At 36.4% G+C, this 16,560-nt stretch overlaps 2 protein-coding genes across 2 annotated transcripts; both read left to right on the top strand.

Annotated features, from left to right (window-relative positions):
- Nucleotides 1-106: 106 nt before the first annotated feature.
- On the top strand, nt 107-7,685 carry LOC114827691 (poly [ADP-ribose] polymerase 1-like). Its single transcript, XM_029109984.2, has 19 exons — nt 107-528; nt 1,209-1,258; nt 1,348-1,543; nt 2,039-2,475; nt 2,837-3,032; nt 3,120-3,275; nt 3,389-3,449; nt 3,565-3,625; nt 3,716-3,967; nt 4,463-4,700; nt 4,792-4,904; nt 4,997-5,073; nt 5,214-5,374; nt 5,882-6,073; nt 6,206-6,314; nt 6,453-6,535; nt 6,656-6,793; nt 7,067-7,249; nt 7,418-7,685. Exons 1-19 carry the CDS (start codon nt 379-381, stop codon nt 7,463-7,465), a joined length of 2,901 nt encoding a protein of 966 aa, XP_028965817.1. The 5' UTR covers nt 107-378; the 3' UTR covers nt 7,466-7,685.
- A 7,612-nt stretch (nt 7,686-15,297) lies between these two features.
- On the top strand, nt 15,298-16,560 carry LOC114827310 (LOB domain-containing protein 16-like). The gene is made up of 2 exons (XM_029108959.2): nt 15,298-15,736; nt 16,088-16,560. The coding sequence occupies exons 1-2, from the start codon at nt 15,431-15,433 to the stop codon at nt 16,421-16,423; spliced, it is 642 nt and encodes a 213-aa protein (XP_028964792.1). The 5' UTR covers nt 15,298-15,430; the 3' UTR covers nt 16,424-16,560.

Genomic DNA, 16,560 nt, shown 5'->3' with positions numbered 1-16,560 from the left:
TAGACCGTACCAAGCACAGCTCTTACGTCAAAATCTTTGAAGTGACCTTTTGACATTGACTTGGTTGCAAAAAGCTTCTTTAGCACACTTTAATACATTATCGTTCAATAAAAAACGCAAGAAAGCTTCTTTTTTTTGAAAGGCCGCAAGAAAGCTTCTTTTGCACGTTGTGATGTGTTCCATATCGGGACTTAAAAGTGAGACTGTGATGATTCGGGCCGGGTCGGGTGAAAAAGGGACGGAGCCTGGGTCCGTTAAAACCAGACAGCAAGCGACAAGGAGCCCGTGTGGAGAACGAAAGTTATTCTTTCTTCCTCAAAATCCCAGCGAGGGTCTCTCACTTCTCAGTTGTAGAGAGAGAAAGGGAGAGAGAGAGGAATGGAGAACCCGCAGGCCCAGAAGCCATGGAAGGTGGAGTACGCGAAGTCGTCGAGATCGTCGTGCAAGACCTGCAAATCCCCCATTGAAAAGGAGACGCTCCGCCTCGGCAAGATGGTCCAGGCCACCCAATTCGACGGCGTCATGCCTGTAACTCACTTCCCCTTCACTCTCTCTCTCTCTCTCTCTCTCTCTAACCCCCATTTCACTTGCACTGTTACTCTCATTGCCATTGGCTCATAGGTATTAACCCAATACGGCAAAAAGTTTAAGAAAGAAAACAAGAACCTTGAAAACATCGATAGTGTGAGAATTTTAATTTTAGAAATTTTGGATTTCTGTTATTTTTTTGTGCATATTATGCTGCATTTTCAATTACTTTGCAGTTTTGTAAGTCAAAAGTCTGGAGCTTTTTGTTGGTTTTCACATTGTTTGGCATTTTAGTTACTGTTATGTAATTGGGAACTTAGTCTCTGTTTGTTTCGAAGTGACGTAGTCATTCAGAAATGTTTGATAATGTTTGTGTTAGTCGGAAAGTGTTCTTCGGCAGATAACTTTCCAAGATTACATGAGGAGATGCTTGTGAGAAATGTTTTTATTTGTTCTTTCTCAGAAAAGAGACAACTTTTCCAGCTCTATTGTGAAGTTGACATATTTATCGAAACATAATCAAGAAAACTTATCCTATTTCCGCTTGAAAAAACTGGAGCTTTATAGATTTATATTGCTGTACTTTTGTTTTCTTAATCTGTCCTCCTGTTTTCTTGTTCGATTTCCTCAAATACTACTGCATATATAAATGTTTGGTTTGTTTTTGTTTTCTGAATCAGATGTGGAACCATGCTGATTGCATAATGAAGAAATCGAACCAGATAAAATCGTACGTGTTACTGTAATGCTTATCATAATCTCCTTTGAATTTAGTGGATGAATGCAGTGATTAACTAATTGCTTTTGTCTTGCATTTAGAACTGATGACGTTGAAGGCCTTGAGCTCATTCGTTGGGAAGATCAGCAGAAAGTTAGAAGTTATGTACAAAGTGGTGGACCCCCGGATACAACACCAGCAACAAGCAAGTTCACTACTAAAGAATGTGGTATTGAAGTTTCGCCAACTTCTCGCGCTACTTGCAAGCAATGCAGCCAAAAGATTTTAAAAACAGAGGTTGGTAATAATGTATCCCTACCATTTCTATGTTCAGGAAGTGAATTTTTGTATTCGTTGTGACAAGCTTTCATCTCAGTTAATCTATAAAAACCTATCATCATCATCATCATCATCATCATCATCATCATCATCATATATAAGATACAATATCTTTCTGCAGTTCTAGTTAATATGGTGTAACTGAAGTTGAGTGCTCTGCAATCTGCATGATTCCTTTTTAGGGGAACTAATAAAAAGTCCCTCACGAAACTTTTTTTTTTAATCGAAAAACACTTAACAACTTGTCTTAGTATTAAGGACACTTTTTATATTATAAGGACAAAAAACAAAAAGGATTCAAACTTCATGAGGGTTTTGAATTGAAAAACATGTCCTTAATAATAAACATAGGTGACCTTAATGATAAAGAACCTTGTCTAAGGGTTTCTGAATAAAAAAAAGTTTTGCGAGGGGCTTTGTATTAATCTTCTTTTCTTTTTATTTCATTCTTAGGTCCGTATATCAACCAAGCCTGAAGGTCAAGGGCCTAGGAGCCTGGCATGGAACCATGCCAACTGCTTCATGGTATTATCACCATCCATCGAAGTGGAGAAGTTGCCTGGATGGGAGACCCTCCCAGTTTCTGATCAGGAAGCTGTACGTGCCTTGGTTAAGAAGGTTCCTTCTAATGCTGGCACAAAACGAAGAAAAGATGCTGGTGATGATCAGAAGTCAAAAGTTGCTAGGTCTGAAGGAGATGTGTCAATGAGCAGGGATGTGTCTGTGAGGAGTGCTTCTGATGTGGGGGATAAACTGGAGGCCCAAACTAAAGAGCTGTGGGCACTGAAAGATGATCTTAAAAAGCATGTGACAAATGCAGAGATGAGAGAAATGCTTGAAGCCAATGATCAAGATTCAACAGGATCAGAGCTTGATTTGCGCGAGCGCTGGTAATATCTTCTACATTGTTCTAAGTGTGGAAATTGGCTATTTTCTTGTCCCTTTAGTTTCTTCTTTTTTGCAGTTTCACTTTTAAAAATAGTTTTTTTGATTAAAAATGGTTTTTCCGTAAATGCTTTGATTCATATTCCTTGTTTTTTAAAGGTTCACAGCTTCGCATAGGCTTGTTAGATTTTGTTGCCTGATTGTTTTCCATAATGTAGACCTCTATTTTTGTTTCCTAGATGTACCCAGCTGTGTGTAAATTCTCGATGTGTTAATTGCTATTGGGTAATCATCGTCTCTAAGTAGATCATTGTTTTTCATCTAATTGACTTGGAGATGATATTTTGTATTGCTGTACTTGTTTAGTGCTGATGGAATGATGTTTGGAGCACTTAAGAGCTGCCCACTCTGTTCTGGTTCTCTTCGATATTCTGGAGGCATGTACCGGTGCCATGGCTACCTATCGGCCTGGAGTAAGTGTTCTTACTCCACTCAGGAACCTGAACGTCTTGAAGGGAAGTGGAAAATCCCAGAAGATACGGAGAATCAATATCTTAAGAAGGTATTCAACTTTGGTTAATTATGCGTTGGTTGGTAGACAAGTTATGAATGGAGTTTTATTTATATATTTATTTGTTTTTATTTGCAGTGGTTTAAATCACAAAAGCTTGCAAAACCTGTGCGGATACTGCCTCCATTGACACCTAGCAAGCCTTCTGAGAGTCCAGGCCAATCTCATTCGTCTAACAGTACAAGCTTGGTGGATTTAAAAGTTGCTTTTCGCGGATTACCTAAAGAATCAATGGTATGCCCTTTTTTGCTCCTTTTAAGTTGTATTTAGTTTTTATCATCTGTGGAATTATCTTTCTTCCGTAGTTTCAGTTCTGTCTATCTATTTCATCAAGGGTGATATTGCAGGAAGAATGGAGTAGAAAAATTGACGGTGTAGCTGGAGTGGTTCATTCGAAGATCAAGAAAGGCATGTGCTGTTCATGGACATAATTTTGATTTAATTTTTGCATTCTTTGGTTTACGGCTGTATCAGTAAAATATGCATAATGATAGTTATTCTTGCTTACCAAATCAAAGTGCAGATACTAATTGCTTAGTTGTGAGTGGAGCATTTGATGATGATGCTGAGATGAGAAAAGCCAGGTTAAGATGCTATTAAATTGCTGGTCTTGACTCTTGAGTATATTTCTACGTTGGTTCCTTTTTATCTGACTATGATAGGTACGTTTTCAGGAGGATGAAATTACCAATTGTTAGGGAAGATTATCTGGTTGATTGCTTTAAAAGACAGAAGAAGCTTCCATTTGATATGTACAAAGTTGAAGCTGTCGGTGAATCCTCTAGCATGGTCACTGTCAAAGTGAAAGGCCGAAGTGCTGTTCATGAATCTTCTGGTCTGCAAGATACTGGGCATATACTTGAGGATGGGAAAAGCATCTACAATACAACTTTAAGTATGTCTGATCTATCAACTGGTGTTAACAGGTGTGTTCGGTTTATTCTATCTTTCGTGCTCAAATATTTTTCTGGTACTAATCTATTGTTCTTCGCATCAATTGGTACTAATCATTTCTTGAATTTAAGTTGCTAGTATCGTTTCTTGCCTTGTATCCTAATGCATGACTAGACCATCATGTTTTAAGATAAAACAATTTTGCAAAATCTTGTTGAAATAGTCTCTCAAAATTGCAGTTTTCTTCTGAACTTAGGTTGGAATATAAACATTAGTTCTTATCAATAATTTTCTTTATAAATTAAAAGGAATAAAGTGTTGTTCTACTGTCTTGGAAGATGAACTTTATTGTATTGTTTTACCCATCACTTGCAGTAGTTGTGTCTTTTCTTTTCATTTTAGCTTTTTTAGAATAAACATTTGAACTCTTATTTTAGTACCTATTATCTCTCAATAAAAATTCACAATATAGGATTATAAATTCTTATTTCTAACTCTCTCTTGCTGTCTCTCTTTTCTATGTAAAGTTACTACATTCTCCAAATTATACAAGATGATAAGAGTTCTGACTGTTATGTGTTCCGTAAATGGGGACGAGTGGGGAATGATAAAATTGGAGGAAACAAACTGGAAGATATGTCGAAATCAGATGCGATCCGTGAATTTAAACGTTTGTTCCTTGAGAAGACTGGGAATTCGTGGGAAGCATGGGAGCAAAAACAAAATTTTCAGAAGCAAGCTGGAAAATTCTTTCCATTGGATATTGTACTGCTTGTTCTGTTCTTTCTTTTATATTTTCCTTAACTCTGTTTTTTGTTCTTAAATTTAATATCTGACTAAAACTTGAAATTTTCAGGATTATGGGATTAATAAACAGGTTTCCAGAAAAAATCAGAACAATGGGGACAGCAAATTGGCTCCTCAGTTAGCAGAATTGATGAAGATGCTTTTCAATGTTGAAACATACAGGTTAGCAAGTTTTTTTCTTTAAATGTTTGTTTCTCCCCCATCCCGTCCTTTTATTTATCTATAACTGTGAGACTGAGTACTGAGTTTTGCAGAGCTGCCATGATGGAATTTGAGATAAATATGTCAGAAATGCCGCTTGGAAAACTGAGTAAAGCCAACATCCAAAAGGGTAAACATTGAAGGGAGAATCTCTTCAATTTTCTGCAGAGCTCAAATATATACTGTTCTATATTCATACTTATTCTAGCTGTTTGGATGATAAAGTATTGTGTCATTTAACTTCGTCATTTGTCTGTTCTCTCTATTCAGGATTTGAGGCATTAACAGAAATACAGAATCTGTTGAATAATAATGGCCATGCTCCTTCCATAAAAGAAAGCTTGATTATAGATGCAAGCAACCGTTTTTTCACTGTGATCCCTTCCATACATCCACGTGTTATCAGGGATGAGGATGACTTTAAGTCAAAGGTACATAAGGGTGTTTTGCATATTCTCAAGCCAGTGGTTTCCTTCATGCCTTTTCAATATCGAAAGATGGTTTTTCTGCTCCTATGTTTAATATGCATGTATTAAATGATGTCATTGGAGTTTTTTTTTTTTTTTGGTTGATGATACCAATCTCTTCCTTAATGGATTGCTTATGTTAATTTTTATGCTAGCACTGTAATATTATTGTTTCATCGTTCAGATATTATCTTTGTAACCATAATTATTTTGATAAGTTATTTACTAAAAAAAATGTGATTCTGGTATGAATAATATTTATGTTTCATTACTTTTCATATGTTAAAAGATGAACTCATGCGAAAAGAAAAAGTTCATGTAAAAGGTGGGATATTGGAGTTTGACATATTAAAAGACGTTGATGCTGAATTTACTGCTGTGATGAACATTTACATTGAAACTGATATTGGCAAGTCTGCATAGTTACAAGCAAGGGATAAAATGTTTATCAGCCTTCATTTATCCTGGCAGGTGAAAATGTTAGAAGCTCTACAGGACATTGAAATTGCTTCCAGATTAGTTGGTTTTGATGCTGATAGTGATGACTCCCTTGATGAGAAGTATAAGAAGCTCCGGTGTGATATTGATCCAATTCCTCATGATAGTGAAGATTATCGATTGATTGAAAAATACCTTCTTACTACTCATGCTCCTACACATACGGTGGGTTATCGTGATACTCTTGAGTTTTGAGCATATGTGCTGGTGACCTATGTTAGTGTACTCAATATTTAAATGTTAATTTATAGTTTTCTTCCCCTAAATCTTGTCTCTGGCATCTTCTAATGCTATCAGGATTGGAGTCTTGAACTTGAAGAAGTTTTTGCACTTGAAAGGGAAGGAGAATTTGATAAATTTGCTCCCTATCGGAAAAGGCTTAAGAACAGAATGCTTCTTTGGCATGGTAAGTTGCACTACCTACAAACATAATGTCATAAAACTTCTGTGCAGTGAGATGGGAAAGTTCCTTGCAATTTTTCTTTTACCAAGGTTGATAGAAATGCACTACTAACTGTACTAACTGATAACTTTATCCTCCTAGGTTCTCGGTTTACAAATTTCGTGGGTATACTTAGCCAAGGACTAAGAATAGCTCCTCCTGAAGCTCCAGCTACTGGTTACATGGTATCTCTCTCTCTCTCGCACATTTATGTCTATGTGATGTCTTACATGTCTCTGCGGGTGCATAGTAGTAGTGTATCTGCTCTTTCTGTAGATTAAGAGTGTAAACATTTTGTATTTCAGTTCGGCAAGGGGATTTACTTTGCTGACCTTGTCAGCAAGAGTGCACAGTATTGCTATACAGATAAGAAAAATCCTGTGGGCCTCATGCTTCTAAGTGAAGTTGCATTGGGGGAGGTGTATGAGCTCAAGAAGGCTGCGGTGAGGACATTTTCCATTATTGTTTTATGTGCTTTGGTTGTGTGTTTTGATATTCCATCTGAAATTTGACATTGTGCGTCCACTAACCCGAGCTAGTGGTATAGACTTGTCATGTGTAACTTTAGTAGCAGTTTGTCGGGGTTCTTATGCATCCCAAAAGTTCTAATGTTGGCGTGTGGAGCCAAAAAAATAATCCCATATCGATGCATCAAATTTTCCATTTCTGATTTGACTTTTGCCCATTTAACTTATTGTTATGCCGCTATCTTTCAGTATATGGACAAGCCTCCTAAAGGAAAGCACTCTACAAAGGGGCTGGGCAAGAAAATACCTCAGGAGTCGGAGTATGTAAAATGGAAGGACAATGTCATCGTGCCTTGTGGCAAACCAGTGCCATCAAATGTCAAGGCCTCTGAGCTCATGTATAACGAGTACATCGTTTATGATACAGCTCAAGTAAGTTCTAAGCTTTGTTTCTGTTAGTAATTGGCACGTGCCACATATGACTCTTATTTCATCACTCGTTTAATAGTGCTGATTAAACAAATAGTTTACAAGTAAATCTAAAAATGGAGTTTTTGAGGGCCATTAGTAACTTTTCCGGGTGATGACATATGTGGACAGGTTAAGATGCAATACCTGTTGAAGGTGAGGTTTCATCAAAAGAGGTGAGGGAGACGTATTGATGTTCAGTATTTTGGCCGCGGTGTAGAGTCAGTGGTGGTGTGTTAAGAAACTCACACGATATTTCTCTGTGCCGGATTTTGGATGAACATAGCGATAAGATCTATTTTGGGGTTTTGTGTGAGATCTTTGAACTTTTGCTTCTGGCATTGGAAAGAATGTTTTTATGAAATAGAATCAAGTCCCTCTTCTTCGGGCATTTTGTTCACTCTTCTTGTATTGAGGATGCCATTGTTCTCCTTGCCTCACAATATCCACAATCTTTCTATAGCATCTTTACATGGAACGGATTTACCATCCTGGTCCAATAATGCATTGTCACGTGGAGATAAAAACTTAAACATGAAATATATTATTGGACCGGAACAGTACATGACAATGAACTTCAATGTAAGTCCTTGTAGTGTATACCAAGGAATCTATCTTTAAATGAAATCCAGTCTGGCAGGCAACTGGAGCATCTAACTGGGCTGGGATATCAGACCAAACAACAACTGGACTAGGGACCTAAAGGAAAAATTAGAAGGAGAAAAACGTAAATGTAAAACCGTCGCCAGTTGGACTACGAGTTGGTGTAAGTTGGATTTTTTTTTGGGGAAAGATTTACCTAGACACAATATGTCAACTTGGCAAATCAAACAATGTATTTTAACTTTCTTACGCAATATTGTTTTAGAACGTAACAGACATAGTAGTTCCGGTTGAAAGCCTATCTTTTATTTATATTTTGTTTTTATAACTTTAGTTTTGTTTTTATACATGATCGATTGTTTCAGGATGTAGAATCATCATTTAAAGTTTAGGTTTTAGGTTGTAGGACCAAAATTTGATACTTAAGACCTAAAGTTAAAAACTCTAAAGGACAACTCTACTCTAAATAAAGAAGATGAACATATGCAAGTGGTGATTAGAATCTTCTTCCTTAACACATTGTCTCCCGAATTCAAATCTTTCTCTCTGCCTCTTGATGGAGATTGGTGTAAATATTTTTTGTCTAGTGCTATGAGTCAAAAGAAAGAAATTACGACCCAAAGAAAAAAAAAATCGTTACCGATACGGGATGAATTGAACTTGGATATGGGATCTTGCAGGCAGCTTTGCATGTGTGCCATGTGCTTGGATGATGATCAAAGTTTGACTCCAAATAAATGTTAACCTAAGCTTCCGACGTCATGTATGTGAATGGATAGGAGTTGTTTATAGAGCGAGGATCTTTCCTAGATCATCTTTGTGAGGATTTCGAGGATCCTTCAATTACATCCGTTTATCGTACATCGTGCGGCCAGTTTTCGTTAGGTATTGTTTATATTTAATTTTAAATAAAAATTTTTTACAATGATTTCTAACCGCATAAAATACGATGAACGGATATGATTTGAGGATCCTCAAGATCCTCACAAAGAGGTTCCAGTGAGGATCCTCAATCTTGTTTATATACATATGGGGATGGATCCGTAGTTTTTATTTTTTTATTTTTTTTATTTATTTATTTTTTTAATTAATTATTTTTTTATTTTTTTATTTTTAACATACGTTTTTGTGGGGCATACTTCGTAATGTATTTTCAACGATTTGAACCTTCTATCTTTTAGTTATTCCCTCAAAGATCATGTTTACCAAAATTACTCAAATCTAAAACCATATGACCGTTTAAGTGTTTAGAGTTTCTTTGTAGAATCGTATTTGTCTATTTTCTTCACTACAAATAAATGTCTTAATGATTTTGCATTTGTCTAATTTTTTGTAAGGATGATCTATGAATGATGTTATAAAAGATAGACAATTCAGATCGTTAAATACACTATGAAGTAAGCCCCACAAAATGTGTGTCAATAGTTATGTGAAAAAAAAGGTGCTATGGATCTAGACCTAGCATTCGTGTCGTGTTTTCCGTGTTTGTGTCGTTTTCGTGTCATATTTGATATCTTAACAGGTCGTATCGTGTAACACCTGTTAAAGTAAACAGGTAATATGACCAGGCCCGAAATTGACCTGTTAATATTATCAGGTAATATGATCTGACCCGTTATTTGTTAAAGAAAATATATTTTAAATCAATAAACAATGAAAATGAAAAACATAACTTGACCCACAAAAAATAGAAAACATACTAAATTGGTATATGCATATCACACTGTCACATAAATATTACTTCAAAATATAAAATAAAACAACAAATTTTTTTTGTCTTTCAAGTATTACATACTCCAAAATAAGAGCGTAATGAAAAAACATTAGTACATTACTACAAAATACCAAATGTTAAAGGATATGCAAAATGAAGGGAGTTGCATTTCAAGGTTGAGGAACCTTGCACGTTTATATATGCTTTTACATTTTTTAGACTTGTACATTAATGATTATGAATTTTATTTATTTTGAACTCTCTTAAAAATACTATTCATGAGGATTTGTATGGTTTTAAAAATTCAAATGATGATGTACCCATAGCGTAGAGCATGTGATCATGAGCCTTTGCATATTTTTTTTTCACATTTTTCGCATTTGTAAATTAATTATTATAATTTTTTTAATGTGTTTGGTATTTTTAAATTGCTTGATTCTTTTATTTTTAATGTGTTTTATAATTTTTTTAATCTCACTACCTATAGTATACTATAAAAATAATTAAAACAAATTTTTTGCATTTATATAGAATAACAATACATATTTAATTTACAATTATATACATATATGTAAGAAGGATAAGGTGCAAGATTGTGATCCAAGTGATGAGATTATCAATGGTCAAAATAAAGCCACTTGTCAAGAGATTAAATAGGTTGTTATACATATAGTTAGTGGTTAGAATCTGGTGGACTTGGATAAAGTTGGTTAGAGATAGAGTTAGTTGATATAAGGAAGTGGTTAACAAGGATTACTTGCTCTGCAAGCTTTGTACTAAAACACCTATATAGGTGATCATTGTAAACCTTCACAACTTAACAAAGAAAGCATTTTTACTAATACAAACTCTCTCTCTCTCTCTCATCTCTCTTAAAATCTGCAAGTGTTAATATCTTTACATGGTATCATCGCCGACCGATCCGGTTCTTCTGCTCAATCTCTAAAGCATGTCTTTCTCTTCTACACCCTCTAATTTACATCTCTCTATAATTTTTGGCGACGGAAAATATACAAGTTGCTCAGAAAGTTGGTTTCTTCTCGTCTATCCACCAACTATTCGATCAAAAGCCTCAGCAAAAGATTTCTGCAAAATGGTCACTGCTACTCAGTTGCAAATTGTTCAGTCACCCATCACCAATCTTTTCTCTACAGTATCCACTTCTGTTATAGTAAAACTTGATGACTCAAACTACCTTACTTGGAGCTTTCAGGTCAGATTGCTTTTGGAAAGCCATGGAATTATGGGGTTCGTTGATGGGTCAAGATAGTGCTCACCAAGATTTGACGATGATTCTAACACTGAAGGGGTTGAAAATGATGACTACTTGGTCTAGAAAATGCATGATCGTGCATTAATGCAGTTACTCATTGCCACATTGTCATCGACTGCCATTTCTTGCATCATTGGGAGCAAGAGTTCTTCTGAGATGTGGTTGAACTCATTGAAAGGTTCTCTGCGGTAACAAAAACCACAATCTTTTAGATGAAGACAGAGCTGCAGAATATCAAGAAATGGGTCAGAATCAGTTTCGGTTTATCTCCAGAATATCAAGGATGCAAGAGACCATCTTGCTGCAGCTGGAGTACTCTTTGATGATGATGATATTATCATACTTGCATTGAAAGGCTTACCCACAAAATTCAACACATTTCGATGTGTGGTCAGAGGAAGGGAGAATGGAATATCTCTCAAAGACTTCAGATCTCAACTATTGGCAGAAGAAGCTATTATTGAGCAATCCTATGACAATTCTTCTGGACTATCCTTTAGCAGTGCCATGGTTGCTGGAATTCAATCTGACAAAGGGAAATAACTTGTTATCGATCATGAGCAACCATGATCTTCTTCTGATCAGTTCTTCAAGCATAGTGAAAGATCAAGTTCTACAAATCATAATCATGGAAATGGGTCTCATAACAGTTTCAATGAGGGTTATCACAACTATGGGAGCTATAAAGGCAATAATTTCAGAGCTAAAGGTAGAGGAAGATTTCAGTACAATTATAGTACATGGTTTTCAATTGGTAATCCTGGCATTCTAGGTACTCCAAAGCTATATTAATCGAACTGCCCAGATCACCTTTATAAGATTCCTATTTGTCAAATATGCAATAAGAAAGGTCATGTTGTTGCAGATTGTTTTCAAAGACATATCAACACAACTTCGAGCTCTCCTACTCAATGTCAAATCTGTTGGAAATATAGACATCCAGCCCTCCAATGTTACCACATAAGCAACTTTACCTATCAAGGCAGGCCTCCAAATGTCAATCTTACTGCTATGCATGCCAATCATCAACCTTTAGCACCATTCGAACAATTTTGGATTGCAGACATTGGTGCTGCATCACACATGACCTCGGAATTAGCAAACTTGGATCTGTCTACCCCATATCAAGGAACTGATACAATTACCACTGCAAGTGGTGCATGTTTGCAAACTTCTAATATTGGTGCTTCTAAATTGGTGGTACCACAACATTCCCTTACTCTTAAGAATGTCTTACATGTTTCCAAACTTTCTCAGCATTTGTTATCCATTTATCAACTCTGCAAGGATAATGGGTGCAAATTCATTTATGATGATGTTTCTTTTTGGGTTCAGGACAAATCCACAGGGAAAATACTACTCAAAGGGCTATGTAGAGCTGGTTACTACCCTATACCATTCACCATTTCACAGAAGCAGTCACCTACACCACATGCATCTCATTTATGTTTCCTTGCAAAACCAGTTAATTCAAGCATATGGCACAAAAGACTAGGACACACGTCAAATGCAATTACTTCTGCAATTCTACTTCAATCTCCAGTTCCTGCATCACTGGACACATACTCCTCAATATGTACACCATGTTTAGAGGGAAAGTTCACCAAGCTACCATTTACTTTTCCTGTAACCAAATATGTACAACCTTTAGAGAAAATACATAGTGATGTATGGAGACCTGCCCCTTTACTATCCTATGAATAGTTTAGGTATTATGTAACCTTCATAGATGATTGTACCCGATACACATGGATTTTTCCATTAAGAAATAAATCAGAAGTTTTTGCAATCTTTGTTCAGTTTCATGCCTATTTGTGTACCCAGTTTTCTGCTATAGTCAAAATATTCCAAAGTGATGGTGGTGGTGAATGTACAAGCAATAAGTTTCAACAATATTTGTCAAAACATGGTATTTTACATCACAAATCATGTCCATATACACCTGAACATAATGGTTTGGCAGAAAGGAAACATAGGCATCTTGTAGAAACAGCAATTACACTTCTTCAAACTGCAAAATTGCCTAACCAATTTTGGTTTCATGCCTGTGCAACTGCCTCCTATCTGATCAATAGGAAACCTAGTGCTTCTTTAAATATGCAGTCACCATTTCAAAAGTTATATAACACAGTTCCTGAGATCAAACATCTTAGGGTCTTTGGTTGTGCATGTTTTCCCCTTTTAAAACCCTATAACATTTCTAAACTTCAGCCTAAAACAACAACTTGTGTGTTTTTGGGATATGTAGGCCAACATAAGGGTTTCATATGTCTAGATATTGCTCATGGTAAAATTTATGTGGCTAGGCATGTTTTGTTTGATGAATCTACTTTTCCATATTCAAACCCTAGTTTACTTCAACGCTTAAAATTGTCTTCTGCATCATCACAGTTACATTCACCAAATACTTCAAGTTACCCCCGTGTCACTTTCGTGTAAATCTATTAAGGACCTATTATTAATGGGTTCTTCTCGTGTGACCTGATAAAGATCTGATTAGTTATTATGTTGACCCAAAACCCTTTATTTTCGTATCGTTTACGTGTTGTGTAAGAAATTGCCAGGTTTATATGGATCCACCCCTATATGTGTGTGTGTATATATTTATAATATTAATTTACTACCGGTCATCCATTCATTCATGTGCTTAATTAAGTGCTTTGGTGGTAAGAGCTTGTCCAGTAAGCTGATCTGCATGCAGAAGCAAAAGCAGAAAGTTGAGCTCAGAATTATCCGTGACATGGGAATGTAGCTTGTGTTGCAAACTGTCATTTTCCTTTGTTAGGATGACGACCTTCTCATTCATTTGAGTTGAAACCTCTTCCCTTGTGGCTTCTAATCTATGCACCAAGTCACAGTACAAAATTTTTATATATGTGCCCTAAGGAGGTGGCAGCTGGTCAATAATAACTCTGATCCCACAGGAGCACCTGTTGTATTATTCATCCATGCATTCATTCATTGAAGTTTACCTTGGATAAATTGGGTCATATACTTGATTGACCACGTTCTATTTTGGTTTTGGTAAAACTGTCTTGTGAGGGACTAGCATAGTTGAAGTGAGGACTTTAGGGTTTTCACCCCATACTATGGGCGCGTTGAGAAAATCTCATATTTTTACTTGTTTGATTTTGTTTATTGATACGAGTGATTGTCTAGTGTTAAAATTACCATACCAAAAGCTTGAACTTTAGAGTCCAGCTAGTCTCATAATACGTAATTGCTTAGATATAAAATTTTAAAGCACCAAACTCTGAAACTTTAAACCTAAAATCGAAGCTCTAAAGGATTATTCTTGATAAGTCAATCATTTGAAAAAAAACGGACCTCCTATAAAAAAAAAAAAAAAATTTCTATGAGATGTTACTTGTTAGTTGATGCTAACTGAACTAGTTTTTTTTCCCTAATTAACAAAGTATCTGGACTGCAGCAACTAGGATCAGTCAACAAATCCAAAATTTTGCAGTTCTTGTGGTTCAAGTTGAGGCCAGTAGTGACTGAAGGATTTAATTTGTGACAGGTGAGATTTTGGTTTGTGAAAACGATGGCCTTATTAAACCCACTTTTGACTAGTTTTCCTTTTTGTCTCATGTGATCAATGGCATGTTGTATAACGCACGAGGATAACACAACTGCACTCACTTCATTATAGACTTCAAGATCAATCCTTCAGCTACAAGAAAGCACTTATCTCGTCATCTTCTTACGACCCAGTTTCCAAAATCTCGACCTAATCAGAAAATCTTACCTATCTCCGTTTATATTTTTGTGCCCATCTCACTAATTATGTCCTCAATCACATAACCATGAGATAAAAACATACGTATGTAGTATATTCTTCACAAGTAAGTCTTCCTCGTAACAAACACCAAACCAAACCAAAGCAGCACCAATCTTCTTCACCAAGTTGGAGGATTGGAGTCTTGAGCTTGAACAACACTAATGACTAATTAGTTTAATAAATCACTTGCGTATATATGTTTGCAACATTATAAACCCTATTTTAAAACCATATTGCTCAAGGTAACTGAATCATTAGTAATTGTCGGTAGAAAAATATGCCAGAAGAGCTGTGGCAAGTGCAGTGAGTGAACCACAATGTCACAAGGCGACAATTTGCAGCATTTCCCAGGTGCGGCGTTCGGCGGAAAATATAAACATATTCAAACCCTAAAATCAAACTTTGCAATTAAAAAATTGCTAATCATACTCGGTAGCCATTAATCATCCACGCTGGAAAAATATAAAACGAAAAAAGAAATGATTGTATTAAAAATATGATGAATGCTTAAAAAAAGTAGACCCCATGATATTACATAAACCATTAAAAATTGTCCCCTTAGAAACCTACACATAGACCTTCCTTGTCCCCCGTTCACATTGCTTATAAGACTCCCCCTTTATGTTTCTAAATGCCCCACTTTCCTCCTTCAACTTCATCACCGTTTCCTAGTGTGCTCGTGTGCTTAATTTTCATTATATTTTCTTTTTCTCTCACCATCTCTCTCTCTCTCTCTCTCTCTCTCTCTCTCCTCTGTGTTTGTCTGTACCAAAAATGGCTTCTGGGGGTGCTGGCAGCGCTGGCATCGGCACTGGATCTCCTTGTGGGGCATGCAAGTTTCTGAGGAGAAAGTGTGCACCTGATTGCATATTTGCACCTTATTTTTGCTCCGAGCAAGGACCTGCTCGTTTTGCTGCCATTCACAAAGTGTTTGGCGCCAGCAATGTGTCCAAGTTGTTGTTGCATGTTCCTGTTCATGATCGTTGTGAAGCTGTTGTCACAATTGCATATGAAGCTCAAGCAAGAATTCGAGACCCCGTTTATGGATGCGTGGGTCACATTTTTGCCTTGCAACAACAGGTAACCCTTCTCTTTTTTTTCTGTTAGAATATTAAGCTAACCCTTTTGTTTTTTAGGTTGAATTAGCCAACCCTTCTACCTTTTTTTTGTTACACTGGAGGAATTCGAACTTAGCTAACCCGTAAATCCTTTTCTATTTTAGTCGACTTAAGCAAACCCTTTTCATCTTAGGTTGAATTAAGCCAACCCTTTTGGTTTTAGGCTGAAATAAGAAAAATACTTTTGGTTTTTGGATGGAATACGTGGTTTTAGGTTGAAATAAGCCAACCCGTTTGTTGTTAGGTTGAAATAAGCAAAACCCTTTTCATATCATTGTCTAAAAGTTAGTCTTAATTTTTCGTTCATATGTAGCTGGCATGTTTGCAAGCACAATTGATGCAAGCAAAGGCTCAACTGGCTCACCAGAGCCTTGTTGATTCAAGGAACATGGAGAGTACTCAGTGGCAGGGGAATGGGATTGGGAATGGATCAGTCACAAGCTTTCCGAGTTATACGAGTTACATGAATCCTATTTCACCTCAGAGCTCTCTGGACTCCATTGACCCCAACAGTGACATTGCCATGAATATGCAGGAGATTCAAAGCAGCAGAGAGGAGTTCTCGTACCAAGTTTGTTCTAAGAAGAGACCATATAATGGTAACTTGGGGGAGCTTCAAGCTTTGGCCTTCAGAATGATGAGAAACTGATCGATCCCTACACATCATGTTTTGTTTCAAGGATATAACGGTGGCCTTTCAGATGTTTCTGTGACCAAAGATGTATATACTGAGCCTCTTTTTTTTTTTCTTTCAAGAAAAAGAAATTAGCACCATTAATCATATAA

This window comes from Malus domestica, chromosome 10, assembly GCF_042453785.1.
Source record: "Malus domestica chromosome 10, GDT2T_hap1".
NCBI lineage: Eukaryota > Viridiplantae > Streptophyta > Magnoliopsida > Rosales > Rosaceae > Malus > Malus domestica.
Note: the sequence above shows the minus strand (reverse complement) of the source record. Positions and strands in the feature narration are given on the sequence as shown.